The sequence below is a fragment of the Lycium barbarum genome, chromosome 8, assembly GCF_019175385.1.
Source record: "Lycium barbarum isolate Lr01 chromosome 8, ASM1917538v2, whole genome shotgun sequence".
NCBI lineage: Eukaryota > Viridiplantae > Streptophyta > Magnoliopsida > Solanales > Solanaceae > Lycium > Lycium barbarum.
In genome coordinates, this window is record NC_083344.1 from 129,084,564 (window position 1) to 129,102,690 (window position 18,127).

Here is an 18,127-nt window from a genome sequence, read left to right on the forward strand (position 1 = left end):
GGTAGCAAGTTGCTTCAATTGCAGTCAAATCATTCTATAACAATCGGGTGAAAATCATTTACCTTTCCCATTTTTGCTTTAAAAATCAAATTCTCCCTCCCCTCCCCCAATCAACTTTGAACAATAGACATCCCCCTTCTTTATCCTAATTGACTTTTTAAAATGTCTATTTTACCCTTACATAATCAGCCTTTGTCTTTTTATTTTACTATTTAAAAATCATATATTTTTAATTTTTAAATCCGTGTAATAAATTTTCTATGAAAAAAAAACAAATATAGTATTTTTCAGACGAAAAAAGAAAAGTGAGATATACTAATTGAGTATATAAGTTAAAGCGTTCCATAATGCATAAATGAGCAGAATAAAAATTAATTTAATTACTAATAATTAAAAATCTAATATCTATTTATACAAGTAAAAATAACAGGTAATAATAACTTTACAACATAATTCAATGCAGGTAATATAAAAATAATAGAAAACTAGAGGTATATTTTATGATAAATTCCTAAAAGATTGTCTATTTATAATGTAAATGGATTTTAAGTCATAATTTAGAAAATATCTCATTATTAACAAACAAAACTCGTTTATCTATATAAACATTAGAGAATATACAAGAGAGGATTGAAACATGCATCTATATACATGTACCATACTTAATGCATGTAATATTAAATAAAAATCAAAAATATTAGCATTAGATTTTGTGACAAAATCATTAAATAATTATTCTACTTATAATGCTAAATTAAATTAAAATATATATAAATAAGTTAAGAAAATTAAATATTATGTATATTATAAAAAGGAATTATATAAATGGAGAATTGAAAATATCAAGGGTAAAATAGACATTACATAGGATTGGGAGGGTTTTTGGTGTGTGTGGGGGGTTGGGGAGGGGGGGGGGGGATGTCTATTGTTCATAGTTGAGGAGGAAGTTTAATTTTTAAAGCAAAATTGGGGAAGGTAAATGATTTTCACCCATAACAATCTCATTTATTCGGAACTTTTTTGCTTGCGATATCGATTGATTATAGACAAAAATTACTCAAAAATTAACATTATTTTATCAAAAATTTTATGTTATGCTTCTAAAAGATAAAATTTCATTTAAACTTTAGATCTAAAAGATATTCAAGTTCACAAGAGCATTTGACGTTCCAAATTGCTCGTTGAAGGTTGCAAAATTCATTGAAGGTTGTAATGATGGGTGCTGTTGTTTTAAGAAAAAATTTAATATGAACAGTAAAATATACCATAAAAAAATTGAATACAAAAAAAACTTGCTTATTTGAGTGATTGTTGTTGCAGAGAATAGCTATTATAGAGAAGTCTAGTTGTGATTTCCAAATAGCTAGTTATTACAGAGTGTAGCTGCTATCATGAGGCATGATTGTATTTTTCATGTAACTAGTTTCACTTATTAAGCGCAACTATTTGTAATTGTCTTTTAGATGACCTGACAAAGTAGATATTATTTAAAATATCAGTGTATAATAATTAAAATTGAATGATAATAATATAGGTATGTAGAGAGAATATACATGTACTTTTTAGGAGAAGTGGAAGCTAGGGACCATTGTATATGATGATGCCAAAAACATTGCTTATGAAGAAAAGCAGCAAGTCCCACAAAGGGCATGGACTTCGACTCCTCTCTCTTTTTCTGGTTCTATCTGTATTTGTAGGGCTAGTTTAGAGTTGATAACAAATGTAGAAACTACCAAGAAAGACCAGAAAATGATTGCGGAGGTAGGAAAAATTCAATAAAGTGAAAGGAAAACTTTCTTCCAAACCTAGAAAATTTTCTTTGCGTCTCTCTTTTACTTTTTACGAAATTCTTTGGTTGCATGCATGATTGACGGTGTATAAAATTAAACTCAAAATGAAGCAGTTATAATTAATTTTGTTTTGATAACAGTTAGAGAAAAAGCCCGTGTTTTATAGAAACATAACATAAGTATTAAGTACATATTGTACATTTACATATACTCTTAGATATTCAAAAACAATGTAGAATGTGCAATTGATTATTTAAGGCGGATCACAGTTGATTTTATAGGTTCGGCAGAACTCAGTTACTTTGGTTCGGACATTGCATTTGTTAAAAAATTCACTTAATATGTATAAATAATTTATTCATAACCCAGTAAGTAAAAAAGGTTGTACTCCATAAATCATAAATTTAAAATTGGAAAATTTACTTGTCATAGCTACCTCTAAGACTTATTTATGAATAATAACTACCTTATTTTTTATTTAATTTTTGTAGCTTTATTTTTCCAAAATTACATTTCATAACTGGTCCAGTAATTTTTGAAATACATGTACCTCTCTATTCTTTTCACTACACATTTAAGATTTATCATCTTCTCCAAACCCTAAAAAAAAAATCTCTCTCCTCTCTCCCCTTCCCCTCACTGCCGCCTCTCTCCCTCCCTTTCTCTATCTCAGGCCTCTCTTCTCCTTCAGCCAAACTTCGTGAGGCAACTGAGCGTTAAAGCTCATAGAAACTATAGCAACATCGTTGTTGCACAAGTTGTTGCTGCTTCCTAGTCGAATAACAATCATGACTTTACTCTGGCGGCTGCTAAAGTCGTCGATGCCGCTGCCGTTGCTCCTGTTGTTGATGATGATGAGGTGGCAGCGATAGTGGTGGAACGATGCCAAATCTGAGAACACACTCAAATCTGAAAAAGAGGGAGCAGTTATCATTTCATCATCTTTAGATTTTTTCTTTGTTTGAACGGAGTCCATTAACCAAAAGACCAGCAATGGAGTTATTCCACAAAGCAAAAGCAGTACGTTTACAAAGTCATCATGACAAGTATTTAACAGCTGATGAAGATAAAGAATCAGTAACACAAGATCGTAACGATGCTTCAAAAAATGCAAAATGGTTTGTTGAATTTGTGGAAAAAACAGACAATGTTATACGTTAAAAAAGTTGTTATGGAAAGTATCTTGCTGCTTCAAATCAACCTTTTCTTCTTGGTATGACTGGTAGAAAGTCTTGCAAACTTTGCCTCAAAGACTTGATTCCTCAATGAGGAGGTTTTTTTCCAGTTTGTTGTGGTGGTTCGGTAGGGTTTTTGGAGTGAAGCAGGATGGTGGATCGGAAGAAAGGCGGTGGAGGAAGGAGGAGGGTTTTTCCAGTTGTTGTGATGGTTCGGTAGGGTTTGTGGTTGTGGTGTTTCAGTATATTTAAGTATATTTCGCTATATTTCAATGTACTGTTTCAGTATATTTCTGTGTACTGTTTCAGTATATTTCGCTATATTTCAATGTATTTCTAATTTACGAAACAGTTTCTGATACATTTCATTGTATTCCATTGCATATACGCATACTACAATTTTATATTTCTTAAGAAATCAACCATATTTCATTGTATTCCAGTGTATATTTTTCTGTATTTGGAAGTATTTCTAAAAGTTTGGAATGGAGTAATTTGGAGAGAGAAACGTGGGTTGTTATGCAACTTCAGCCGTTATGCGTGTTGATTTAATTTGACTTGTCATTTAAAATGAAAGAAGAGAATATGTTCCATAAATACAGTCTATTTTTACTCTGTCAAATTTTGTATTTTCATGTATTTAAAAAACGCGAAATACAACTGAATAAACAAAACCAGCAAAAAACTTTTGAATGGACTGATTTTGATAGAGAGATGTTAGCTGTCCTCATGAGGTTTGCGTGAACCATGGAACCATTAATCCAAATTACCATATAATTTGAAAAAGATTTTTATTGCCATAAATATAGCCTTTTTTTAATTCAACAGCCACGCTGTATTTCGTTGTATTTCACTGTATTTCAAAAACGCAAGATACAACTGAAATACGGCCAAAAGTAGCTACGAATTTTAAATCTTCAACTTATAGCTATAACTTGTTAGAAACTGTTAAAAAGTAGTTATTTGTGTAAGTTTTACTTTAAAATTCTAGATCCTCCTCTCGACATATTCTTATCTCATTTGCACCAAAATGGGAAGGTATCTACTGAATATGTTTGATTATATAAGTCACCTTTCCACCTAGAATTGTACAAATATATATGGTGGGGGACGGGAAATGAATTAACATCATCTACCATATGTGTATATAGTCTCTTATGTCAACATCTAAAATATGATCAAAGAAGAAAGGACCATTATTTTAGCAGTGACATGAAGTAACTGAGGGAACACAATTCATGTGATCGTCCTTATTAACTTGCGACTACCATAAATAATACCCAACCTTTTCATTATTGTCAAACTGATCAAACAACTTGTCTCCGTACATAAACTGATCCCTCCACCGTTTAATTGAATGTTTCAGGTCCGAGTTCTAGAAGAAGAGAACTTCTCAGTAACGAGCGCTACCTCTTATGAATTATAGGCGGATCAAAAATTTGAAATTTATGGATTAGCACAACAGTTTCAATATATACTACAATAGCAATTGAATTCACAGTCAAATTTTTTGTAATAACATAATGGACATTCTAGATCCACCTGTGCTACAAATGTGTCCTACGCGGCATGAATTAAGTAGGGGTTACTACATCCCGAATACCAGGTGATTGGAAAAAAAGTTTCCTTTAGCTTCAAGAGTCAAGACATGCCATGGCAAACATAAATTTCTATCTATAATTTGGAAAGTAATTAAAGAATAAATGATTTTCCAATTCAAGATATGTATATCAGCCTATTCAATATATGCATTACATATGCACGCATTGCAAAATATGACATGTATATATATAAAGGCCGGAATAGGGCCAAAAAAGGCCCTGGACTATCTCAAAAGGTTTAAATATACTTTCATTCATTTATTTTACTAAAAGTACCTATCCGCTCACCTTTTGACTCATTTTTACCATTAAAATTAACTTAACAGACCTCTATTTATTTGTTTAAAATAATTTTTTAATAATTTTTTTTTCTCTTTTTCTTTTTAAAGTGACAATTGAGACTCAGATCTGTCTTATGCTCCGTTATAATTTTTTTAATTTTTATTTATTACATGTCATATTGCTATTTCGTCCAATGAATATGACACGTAATAAATAATAATTAAAAAAATTATATCTGAGCATAAGATAGATCTGAGCTTCAATTGTCACTTTAAAAAGAAAAAAGAGAAAAACAAAACTAAAAATAAAAAAATTAAAACTAATAAAAAAAGAAGGAGGGATGTTAGTTTTAAAGGTAAAAATGAGACGAAAAGGTGAGCGGATAGATAGTTTTAGCAAAATAAATGGATGAATAATATATTTGGATCTTTTGAGATAATTCAGGGTCATTTTTGGCCCTTTACCTTATAAAGGCAGGCAAATAAAGTTCGAGCACACGAACTAAGTGATCTGTTAATTTGATACTGCTAAAATTTTGAAGATTTTGCAGTAAAAAAGGAATAATCTCGTAGTTGCCGGCCTATATTCACCAAATGAGATCGGTTATATCAAGATGGAATAAAATATATTATGCTTATTTTATTGCACATTTTGTGTGTGAGAAAATATCATGTAGTAACTCTCTATAGTCCTAATTATTTTTATCTTTACATATATGGGACCATACATCTTGCTGAATTGATGGCGAAAACAACACAAGAAAGTGGACAATAGTAATAAAGAAGCATCACCAACTATAAGTACCTGGTCCTGCTAGATATAGACCCACAAGAGATAATTAGGTGGTGACTATTTGGATAATTAATTCAACACTAGTTAGGTCCTAAGAAAGAATCATTTGAAATGAATAAACAAAGTTAATATAAGTTGTACTAGTTTCAATTATATTGACAGATACCGAACTGAAAGGACTTTTTGTAGAATTAACGTCCAAATTTGTTAAACATATCTCTATACATTACACATTATAAGTAGTTTTTTTTTTATTATCAACTATCAATATGAGCCTTTGATAAAGAAATGGACATTATTAGGTGCAACTCTACTTCAAAAGTTAACTTATGAGGTGACGATTGCCCAATATTATATAAAGAATTTCTACACGTCCAGAACTGAACAACTAAAGCATGAACAATATTTAAGGCATGGCTCTAAGAAACAATGTATGTGGGACTCAACATCGGATAAAACAATGAATTGAAGTAGACATGACTCTGATACAATGCTAAAGAAATATCTTGGACCTAACCCAATTCCAAAAGTTAGCTCATAAAGTTAGTTAAAAAGACATATATCCATTACATCCACATCTCATCGTTGTGAGATTCAACACCCTGCACGCTCAAAAATGAATATCGGAAACATAGACAGTATATAAAATGGAGGTCGAACATTTAGATAAACAATGAACTCGGATATTGAGATCTGACTATGATACAATAATAACGAAACATTCTAACTCAACTCAAATGAAGGAGGCACATAAATCCACATGGCCGCAATGTGGGGACCGAATAGCCTTTTGTTCTGAAACCCTAACATCAATGTCAAATGTAGAATTAGATATGATCTCTAAGATACACCAAGATTTGTGATTTAGCATTGTCTGTTACCATGAACATACAAATAAATGTATTGAAAAGTCAGCTCCATATCTTATAGTAATACCTTTGGATATCTGAGCACTTCATATATCAGTCCCACTCCAAAAATATACACAACATATATACTTCTCTCCCTTGTGCTTCCCCCATTATTCTCTCTTCTAAACCCTTTTATTCTATATTGAAACAACACAAAAATTCATGGAGAGGACTGATAGAGAAACTCAAGACTTGATGAACGTTGAGTCCTTCTCCCAACTGCCCTTTATTAGGCCAACACCAGCAAAAGAAAAGGCCATTAGGCTTTTTGGCAAAGAATTAGGTACTAACTCTAGTCAAGAAGAAACAAAAGGCAGTAATGATATCGGAGAAAACGGCGAAAGCAACCGAAAATTTGAATGTCAGTATTGTAGCAGGAACTTCCCAACTTCACAAGCACTAGGAGGCCATCAAAATGCACATAAAAGAGAACGTCAACATGCCAAAAGAGCTCATCTTCAGTATGCAAAATTTCAGTATGGTACTTATTTTCATTCACCGATGAACAATACTACTAGTGGCTTTTATGGAAGTCATGTTAATAATGGTAGCTATTATTCTCAACAAAGTCGTGGTATAAATGGAAGTTATCTTAATAATGGCAGCCATTATTCTGAACAATCTGGTAGACTTAATGGAAGTCCACTGGCGTTATGGCGAGTACCTGCAGCCGTTCATCATAATTCTTATTCTCCTCTTCCTAATTTTGCTCACCATGTTAATGGAGAGTTGAAGCCTTCTCCAACGACTAATAATAGCTCGATTTGTATAAGCCGATTTGGGTATGAATTGAAGGAAGGAGTTCATCAAGATCATGTGAGTTTAGATCTACACTTGTAAAGATTTATTTGCCTAGTAATTTCTCTATTCTCTAGTTCAATATGCGGGTACTCTTTTGTAACTTTTGTTATTATACATTACATTATTTTTCGTATTAGTAGTACTTATAGCCTGTTTGGCCAAATTATCTCCCCGTATATTTGCATAAATTTTGTGCCTTAGTACATCTCAAGAGAGGAAGCTCTCCAAATACTATAAATAGAGGAAGAGAAGATAAGTGAGAAAGCAAGCCAAAAACTTCTAATTTCATTACCGGACAGAATGCCTTTCTCTGATTTCTGTAATGAGATCAGTGAGCTTACTTCTTCATAATTTTAGTCGAAAAATGCACTGTTGTAGCAAAAGTGTAATGATTTTTTATCCTGTTTGTTAAAAATTTCTAGTCTTGGTTTAGATTTTTAGATGTATCAGAAAACCATTTCTCGTACCTTTGAACAGAATGATTTCATGTTCTTTCATGATTAATTCTTCCTCTCCATTTGTATCTCTTTTTCCAATTTCGACATACAAAAAATAGAAAAGTCCCCATAAAAATACTTTAAAAATGAATATAATCACTTCTAAAGGGTTGTGAAACTCTTGTGGTTATGGATTGAGGAACGTTCAATTCACTGAAGTAGTACTGGTCCATTCCAGAGTTGGACCAAAAGATAATTTGGCTGAATAAAAACGTGAGAACTGTCCCAATTTATGTAACATACCTTTCTTTTTTAGTTAGTCTTAAAATAAATGACATATTTCTATACTTAGTAACAATTAAATTTTAAACTTCTCATTTTATAGCCTCACAAGTATTTATGATTTATTTCAAATCACAAATTTCAAAAGTCTTTCATCCTTAAATTATGTTTCAGTCAAACACCTACAAACGAAATAGTATGCTAGTACTACAAGAAAGGGGAAATTTTCCCTTTCGAGGAAGAGCCTTAGAATAATCTTGTCTCCTTCAACTCTATAGGTTGTAGTCTCTGAAATTGTTGCTTCTCTATATTAGGGAGAAATGGGTAACTACTCTAGGCCTGCGTTTGATTAAAGGTATGAAAAGGGCAACAACGAGGATAAAACATTGGCTGAGATTTAGGACCACTAGCTAGCATTGATGAAAGTGAACCTTATTTGGGACACATTGTACAGATTACTCTGCCATATACAATCAATGCATGTACATGAATGCACTTCCCTCATCAACCGTATGCCGTGTTTAATTTGAATTGGAGTTGATTTCACTGATGACACTAAATTTACTTTTTATAACACTAACAAGTTATTTTTTGTAACAGTAAAATCACTAAACTCAATATTTATAACATTAATTAAAGTCACAAATCTAATTTTTACAATAATAAAGTCACTCAACTATGTATTAGTTGCCTAGAAAATACAAAATCACTGAAAATTAAATTTTCGGCGTAGGAAAATGACGCGTCATCACCACATCATCATTTTGCCACTGCTATAAAAAGAAATTGACTTTGTCAAAACCTAGTTTAAACATATACATACAAACAATATTAAAGTTACAAGAAACAAAAAGAAAAAAAGTGCTTCCTACTGTACGATTCTCAGGGATGATGAGAAACGTTATTTATCAGCTCTTATACGACAGTCATCGCAAAATCAGAGGTGCAAATATAATTTCCAGCCTCTTCCCAACGGACTTTCCAGAATATCAAAAGTTGAGGAATAGCGAGGTTATATTAAAGTTACATGTCTGATTTTTTATATAATATTTGAAGATATTACATTGAGTTTTCCGGCAACAGCATCAGCTTTAATAGAGTTGAGGCGAATCGAATGCCCTGACAATTGTTATTCTCTCGCGAGGTTAAAAAAGTAAAATTTCTCGTTTGTTCAAATGATTTGCTTTTTGTTTTTCATTTCTAAACAAGAAACTTTTGGTATATTATAACATCAAGTTCAGTCTAATTACCATAAAAATCCCAACTATACAATGGGTCCATTAGTAAATGCAACAAGCTAAGTGGGGGACATTGAATATAGAACTACGTAAAAAGACACACATGTATGTAGATAAGATGATAAAAAGGGAACAAATGAACAATTATTTTGAATTTTGGACCACTGCCAATCAAAAAAAGAAGAAAAGGGACATATATGGAGTGTTTAAATGTTTTAGTGTAGTGTCGGTGCAGGTAAGCGTGCAGGTCAGCAGCTGCTATTTTCTACTCTAAATTTACTGTAAAGTATGCAACTTAACATGACGAGTTTAGTAACATAAAGGTTGATTTAGGCGGGAGCGGACCCACGTTATGCCGAGGGGTGTCATCTGACACTGCTTCGTTCAGAAACTTTAGTAAATATATATGTGATATATCTGAAAACTTATAGTATAACATATACAAGTGACACACCTTTGACATAACTAGCAGCCTAGCTCGCTGGTCTAGCATCTTGCTTTATACACTAGAGTCTTGAGTTTGATTCTCTGCTGGACGTTTGGTTGATATATTTAACTTTTTTAATTGTCTCACTCTTTTAAATCTGCTAAACAGTGCGCGACTTGATCATTCCTAACTTTAAAAAGACCAAACTTACCAGCCTCACTCTTTTAAATCTGCTAAACAGTGTGCGACTTGATCATTCCTGACTTTAAAAAGACCAAACTTACTAGTCGAGCTAGAATCAATTTTCATGATAATTTAGTCACTTAAATTCTAACTTTGAAGACAAATTACCCATTCTCCTTTTCAATTTCTGGGAGGGCATACTATTTGCTGCTATTGTTTTATAAGTTCTTTTCTTATGTGAGTTACGTTTTATTAATACGATTTTTTTTTTAATGTGAGTTATGTTTTATTAATATGATTTAAATATTATTTTAACATGACGTTATAACAATTTATTCATTTGTTTACTTCTTTAAATGTCGACACCGCTTACAAAAAATCCTGCGTACGCCACTAGATTTAGGCAAATGTTTCTTTTAAAGCTATCATTTGGATTTTATACCTATTTTTCAAAGTTGTGCAAATAAAGCCTATGTGACTGATTAACAATTAGACAGTCGTCTAGTGTCACAAATTTTTAGACCGTGGTCCAATGTGTTCTCATAAGATTTTCAGTTTGCTCACTAGAGATCTTTAAACCGTAGTCTAAAAGACCAATATATTATAAGAAATGAAAAAAAAAGTTAATTAATAACCAACTAACTCAGAAAGGATAAGAAAAAATTACAGCTCAATACCTTTGGTTATCTAGTTTATAAAATATGTACCTCATGTATAGATTGTCTATACATATACCAACATGTAGATATACTATACATATTTTATACATATAATATACATATATACCTATACACAACGGGTGTGTTTGGTATGACGGAAGATATTGTATAGGAAAATAAGTGGTTTTTCTACTCATTTTGTTGTTCTTGGTACGCAAGTTAAAGAATATTAGTTTAAGAGCATTTGTATATATTCAAAGCAAACATTATGAGGTTTTTGAATATAGAGTGCAACTTTAGTGGCGAGGGTTTGGGGGGCGGGGGGAGGTCAGGGGGTAGGTGGTGGGGGTTAGTAGGTAGGTGGGGATAAGGGTGGGGTGGATAGGGTTAGGGGTGCGGTGGGTGAATAGTGCGAGGATGGGATTTGGAATGCGTTGGTGTGTTTTTATTGATCCGAAAATACATTCACCCAAATTTTAAGGAAAACATTTTATTCTATTTTGAGAAAAACATTTTTCAAGATGATCTAGTGCAAACAAAGGAAAATAAAATTAAAAAATATTTTCACCATACCAAACACGAGCCCAAGACTTTTGTAACCCAAAAATAAATTTTTGGAACCAAAATAACCCATTAAAAAAAAACTAAATAGGCTTCACGCACAGATTATGTGCGTAAAAGGACCAAAGTGTAGTTTTTACACTAAAGTTCTTTTACGCTTATAATCTGTGCTTAAAAGAGGTCGGGTCCCCCACCCCAACCTTTATTCTTTGGAAATCAAATTGAAAATTAAGCTTTTTCCAATACTTTGACTGAAAATTAGTCACGTTTCAAAACACCGGAATATAAATATTTTATATAGAACTTAATATCTTTTTTAGCGTACAATAATGTCGGCTCATTACATCAGGTATACATATATGTTTGGATCGTCGTTTTAGGGGTTGTAAAGTGCTCCGAAGTAAGTTTGGAAACTTGTTATCTTTAAGTTTTTTTGGTACTTTGACCGAAGATTAGTCACGTTTCAAAACGTCGGAATATAAATATTTTATATATAACTTAATATTTTTTTTAGCGCACAATAATGTCGTCTCATTACATCAAGTATACATATATGTTTTGATTGTCGTTTTAGGGGTTGTAAAGTGCTCTGAAGTAAGTTTGGAAACTTGTTATCTTTAAGTTTAATAGTCATATTTTATAGGGTTTTAATTAATCTAGGACGTAGCATGAGTTAGTAATAATCGACAATAAATACTAAAATAACTAATTATCATTAAAAAAAATAATACCCAAGAATATATATAATATTAACATAAAATGTACATTTTATTTACAAATATACAATCTCCTAACGCCTAAGGCCAACCCCACCACCCTCACTATCATCAGGACCCTCTCTCCTCCTCTTAATGACTGGATGATCTATGCCATGATCATCCTTTCTTCTCTTCTTCAGGCCCTTGGTGAAAATATGCTTCCTGTGGGAGACGGCGGCGGTCTCCACCTGAGTAGCCTCTGTAGATGCCTCAGGAGATGACTCAATCGGAGGAGACTGGACCACAGGAGCAGAAGAATGAACCTAAAATAACATATATACTTTTGAATTTTGGACCACTGACCACCAAAAAAGGAAGAAAAGGGACATATATTGAGTGTTTAAATGTTTTAGTGTAGTGTCGGTGCAGGTAAGCATGCAGGTCAGCAGCTGCTATTTTCTACTCTAAATTTACTGTAAAGTATGTAACCTAGTGTCACGACCCAACCCCGTAGACCGTGACTAGTGCCCGATCTGGGCACCCAGACACATCTATCAGATGCTATCTCAGATTTTATTAACTGCATTCTAGTATATAGCAGAAGCCGACAAGACTATATTTTAAATTTAGATAATTTCCAGAAAAATTTCGGCAGAGTTTCCTTTGTTTTACGGACTATCCAATATACCCTGCGCACAGCAAATACCAACAAAGGCCACACAGGGCCAACAAAGCAACATTTAAACATATGCGGACCGGCCGCCGCGGCGAATGGGATCGCCCAAACACAACATATACACGCATTCATACAGGAAGACCCCCAACCCACAAACATGTCCACAGACCTCTAAACAGACCGACAGAATCATATGACGGGACAGGGCCCCGTCGTACCCCTGAGTGACGTACATTTATACAATAGCAGGAGACTGTACCAAAAATATAGGCTCCGGATAAGAGAGCGCCTCAGAACAGCGGAATAAGATCCTAAGCGGGCGGATCAGCGAACCTGTCGTATGTACCTGCGCGGCATGAAAACGCAGCCCCCGAAGAAAGGAGGTCAGTATGAAATATGTACTGAATATGTAAAGCCTGAAGTAGAGAAACCAAAATTATAACCGGAAACAGAACGAACAGAAAGGAATGCAAAAATCCAGAATACCAAATGCATATTTCAAAACATAAGGAATGTGTACAGAAACATATGCCATATCATGTCCGGCCCCCGCCAAGGGACTCGGTAGACAGAACGTGGTCACCCTCCCGACGCTGGTGCCACAACACATAAGGATCAGAATAGGGGATAACCCCATAACATAGCATGTCATGTCAAATGGCCATATCGGATCATATCATATCATATCAAAATAGTGTACATGGCACAGCATACTCCACAACCCATGTACACGTATACCTGCCCCCTCACCATCGAGGCACGGCGAACAATGCAGAGGAATACGCTTGACAACATATCCTGGCCCGGGCTCAGTGAAGGAAACATTGAGACATCCACGAGTGGAGTAGTGAGAAACTAATGCAATATGAGACATAATACATTTTACAAGGACTCGATGGAGTATTCCGAACAACAACCGTATTAATGAAACCGCACGATAGTCACGGTGCGTATATTTCGGATAACAAAAATAGATTATGTGATAATAGTCTTCTTGGGATCATTTCCATATTCCAAAATAATTTATAAGACTTAATAGAATAACTTAAACAAGTGTCATTTAGTAGTCAGAAGAGTAGTTAAGACGTTTCCTTTAAAACTTCTCAAAATAGGTTAAAATGCAATAAGAGTGAAATCGAGCATAGTGGGCCCACCTCGGGTCAACTAAAGTGATAGGCTCAATTTACGTACATTAAGTCTATAGAGTCATCCCTGGAGATCTTCAAACAATCTCCTAACTTTCCAAGCAATTTGGGTAAACTTACCAAATTCTTTCAACAAAACGTACTTATAGGATTCAATTCTATTGAATGAAAAATGGACATTTTCAGATTTAGTTTGCTATAAACAAAATATCCCCCGAGGTTCAATTTCAAACCTAGTACATCTAGGACATGCCAAGAGAAAGAAAAGGATAGCTTTACATACCTGTCGACGACTATCTGTGAATCCCTTTTGCCTTGTTGCTCTTTTCGCCTATTTATATAAAAGTGACGTTATCGTTAGTAACTATATTTCCTAGTTCGCCACTCTATAGTTCATTCTTCTATAGGACCTACATTCAGTCTATATATATGTTCTCACTTAAGTATTCTATTATCTAGCATTTTGGCGAAAATTCGGCAGCACTTCCCCTTATAGGTTCACCTATCCAAATTTCCAATTGTGTTCATGTAGACACAGAAATACCAGCAACAATACATGGGCACACTTATACTTTCAATTCCTTCAATCCAATAAAAAAAAAAAGCGACAATATGATCGTATCAACACAATTCCAACTTTAACTTTCCAATCTTTTCGCCATATAGTTCGGGACAACAACAACTATAATTCTACTTAAAATTAACTATCATGCTTGATCAAAAATAACTCCTGCTCACGGCCCAAAACAGCAACATAACATTACCATTTACAATTTCTTGTGATCAACACTTATCTATCAAGTTTACAAAAATCGCAATAACTTGCAATTGTCCAACTCCAACCCAAAACAGCAACATAACATTACCATTTACAATTTCTTGTGATCAACACTTATCTATCAAGTTTACAAAAATCGCAATAACTTGCAATTGTCCAACTCCAACCAAACAACAATAACTCGTTTAGCAACACTGTCTATATAACCGCAAGAGACTATATTAATAGCATACTAACTCCTACAACAGCTCATAACGACTTCAACTCCACTTTTTAACCATCGATGTCTTCATTCTTATTTTAGAACCCATGACAACAACAATCAACATTCAAACTAAATTAGCCCATCCATTTACATAAAACAGTCCACGGTTGGACTGTTTTTCCCACTTCCACATATATCATTTCTTTTACATCTTAATTCACATATTAAAAATTCAAACAATACACCACTATGTCCATAACAATCAACAACTAAAGTATCACATAAAACAGTCCATTAACTCCTTAAATCAACTCCTACACGGCTTCAACACAACCACATACAAAATTCCATAATTTTCATTCCTTTCAAACACACTACATCATTCAAACCATCCTTAATACATGTACAAGAAATTCAAACATTACTTCACATAAGCCCTTCACACGGCTAACTTTAAATTTCAACAACATTCAATACCAACATGCACCATTTTATACATATTCACAATGCATCCAACTCATTCTAAATGTAAAAGAAATAACCAATTCTTACCTTGGATACTTGACCCCAATTTGTGTCTTAAATCTTTATACTTGTTCTTGCTTTTCCATCTCTATCTCCTTGTCTTCTCCTTAGAATTTTATTAAGCTACAAACTGATTTTTTTTTAAAAAAAAACCTCAATCTGGCCGTGAGAAGTCATGCATATGCTTTCTTGTTCTTGAAAGTTGATATCCAACAAATGCATTGGAAAATGTCATTTGCACTTTGCCTTATTCTATGTATATGGTTTCCCACCATGTTACACGTACACCCCCACTTGATGATTCAACATTCCACCTTGTTTTGTTAATTTTCAGATTTGATTCCCCCCCCCCCCCTTTTTTTTTTTTATTCGGGTGGGGCCCACATGGCCCCTTAAGCTTAATTAATTAATGAAGTGATTTAAATTTTAATCCCACATAATAATCTAATCATAGTTAATTTACACCTAATCTCCAATAATATCTTTATACCAATAAAATTTATACACAATTTATGTTTTAATTAAAATTGAAAATTAACGATTTCTATTTCGTATCCGAAAATAATTCCGCCTTTAACTTGAGTCGATTTGCTTGCGGATAATTCGTCGTATAAATGTACGGGGTATAACACCTAGCATGACGAGTTTAGTAACATAAAGTTTGATTTAGGCAGGAGCGGACCCACGTTATGTCAAGGGGTGTCATCTGACACTGCTTCGTTCGGAAACTTTAGTAAATATATATGTATAACATATCTGATATATCTGAAAACTTATAGTATAACATATACAAGTGACGCAACTTTGACATAACTAGCAGCCTAGCTCGCTGGTCTAGCACCTTGCTTTATACACTAGAGTCTTGAGTTCGATTCCTTGCTGGACGTTTGGTTGATATTTTAACTTGTTTAATTGCCTCACTCTTTTAAATCTGCTAAACAGTGCGCGACTTGATCATTCCTAACTTTAAAAAGACCAAACTTACAGCCGAGCTAGAATCAATTTTCATGATAATTTAGTCACTTAAATTCTAACTTTGAAGACAAATTACCCATTTTCCTTTTCAATTTCTGGGAGGGCATACTATTTGCTGCTATTTTTTTATAAGTTCTTTTCTTATGTGATTACGTTTTATTAATATGATTTAATTTTTTTTTAATGTGAGTTATGTTTTATTAATATGATTTAAATATTCTTTTAACATGACGTCATAACAATTTATTCATTGGTTTACTTCTTTAAATGTCGACACCGCTTACAAAAAATCCTGTGTACGCCACCGTTTAGGCAAATATTTCTTTTAAAGCTATCATTTGGATTTTATACCTATTTTTTAAAGTTGTGCAAATAAATTCTATGTGACCGATAAAATATTAGACAGTCATCTAGTGTCACAAATTTTTAGACCGTGGTCTAATGTGTTCTCGTAAGATTTTCAGTTTGCTCACTAGAAATCTTTAAACCGTAGTCTAAAAGACCAATATATTATAAGAAATGAAAAAAAAAGTTAATTAATAACCAACTTACTCAGAAAGGATAAGAAAAAATTATAGCTCAATACCTTTGGTGATCTAGTTTATAAAATATGTACATCATGTATAGGTTGTCTATACATATACCAACATGTCGATATACCATACATATTTTATAAATATAATATACATATATACCTATACACAACGGGTGTGTTTGGTATGACGAAAGATATTGTATGGGAAAATAAGTGATTTTTCTACTCATTTTGTTGTTCTTGGTACGCAAGTTAAAGAATATTAGATTAAGAGCATTTGTAAATATTCACAACAAACACTATGAGGTTTTTGAATACAGAGTGCAACTTTAGTGGTGAGGGTTAGGGGGGGGGGGGGGGAGGTCAGAGGGTTAGTAGGTAGGTGGGTTAGTGGTAAGGTGGGGATAGGGGTGGGGTGGATAGGGTTTGGGTTGCGGTGGGCGAATAGTGCGAGGATGGGGTTTGGAATGCGTTGATGTGTTTTTATTAATCCGAAAATACATTCACTCAAATTTTAAGGAAAATATTTTATTCTATTTTGAGAAAAACATTTTTCAAGATGATCTAGTGCAAACAAAGGAAAATAAAATTAAAAAATATTCTCCACCATACCAAACACACACACAATATATGCACTAATCGGTCACGTTGGTATATTAGTTGACCCAACTATACATATCTGTAACTTTCCCAAAGGATAAAGGAATTTTTACTGGTTGTAGCTTCTTTTAAGACCTAGTAGCTAATTCACTTTTCTAAATTACAATTGGTAGCTATATCAAAAAACATATACAAATACATATATGTTTCTCTATTTCCACTCATTACCCATTTCATATTTTTCATTCTCAAAACCCAAAAAACTTTCTCTCTCCCCTTCTCTCATCTGCACCGCCATAACCACCACCACGGCGTGCGCCGCCGCTGCCCCAGCCCCCACCTGATAGGCTACGAAAACCCTTTGATCTTGAGGTTAAGGGATTTATGAACAAACAGATCTTCGCCACCATCATCATCAGATGATTCCAACCGTGGTAGACGTTATCGACCATACTAGAACGATCAAATAGTGTTGCTGATTGTACTTGTTTCTTGAATTGAACGCCAGACCAGTAACCCAGGACATATGTTTCCTACTTCCTCTTTATTTACAAAAAAGAAAAAATGTTAGACCAATCTCAACAACTTAATGTGCATTGTAACTAAACAAGGATGTTTGAGATGCATTGGGCGTTCCACAATCTTTTGTCTGCTGGACTTTTAGTTCATAAATTGCTTCTCTAGTGTTAGGGTGAATGTTCATGAAATGTTTGAACAATGTTCTCAAATACACGAAAATTTGAATGTATTTGACTTTATATGTAGTTTGAATGTACACAATGTATTTGAAAATTTGTTGAAATCCATTCAAATAAGTGAATATATGAACAGTGCTCTCAAATACACGAAAA

The 18,127-nt window shown here is 33.5% G+C and overlaps 1 protein-coding gene across 2 annotated transcripts; it reads left to right on the forward strand.

The window, feature by feature from the left end:
* Positions 1 to 6,409: 6,409 nt before the first annotated feature.
* LOC132607369 (zinc finger protein 8-like) lies at positions 6,410 to 7,518 on the forward strand. 2 transcript variants are annotated; one of them, XM_060321304.1, is made up of 2 exons: positions 6,410 to 7,032; positions 7,157 to 7,518. In XM_060321304.1, the coding sequence occupies exons 1-2, from the start codon at positions 6,714 to 6,716 to the stop codon at positions 7,282 to 7,284; spliced, it is 447 nt and encodes a 148-aa protein (XP_060177287.1). In that variant the 5' UTR covers positions 6,410 to 6,713; the 3' UTR covers positions 7,285 to 7,518. The 2 variants fall into 2 exon arrangements, with proteins under 2 accessions (XP_060177287.1, XP_060177286.1); XM_060321303.1 differs by having other exon boundaries at positions 6,426 to 7,518.
* Positions 7,519 to 18,127: the final 10,609 nt, after the last annotated feature.

Excerpts from the sequence above, each read along its gene's own strand:
- LOC132607369 (XM_060321303.1), top strand. The coding sequence starts at position 6,714 with ATGGAGAGGACTGATAGAGAAACTCAAGACTTGATGAACGTTGAGTCC.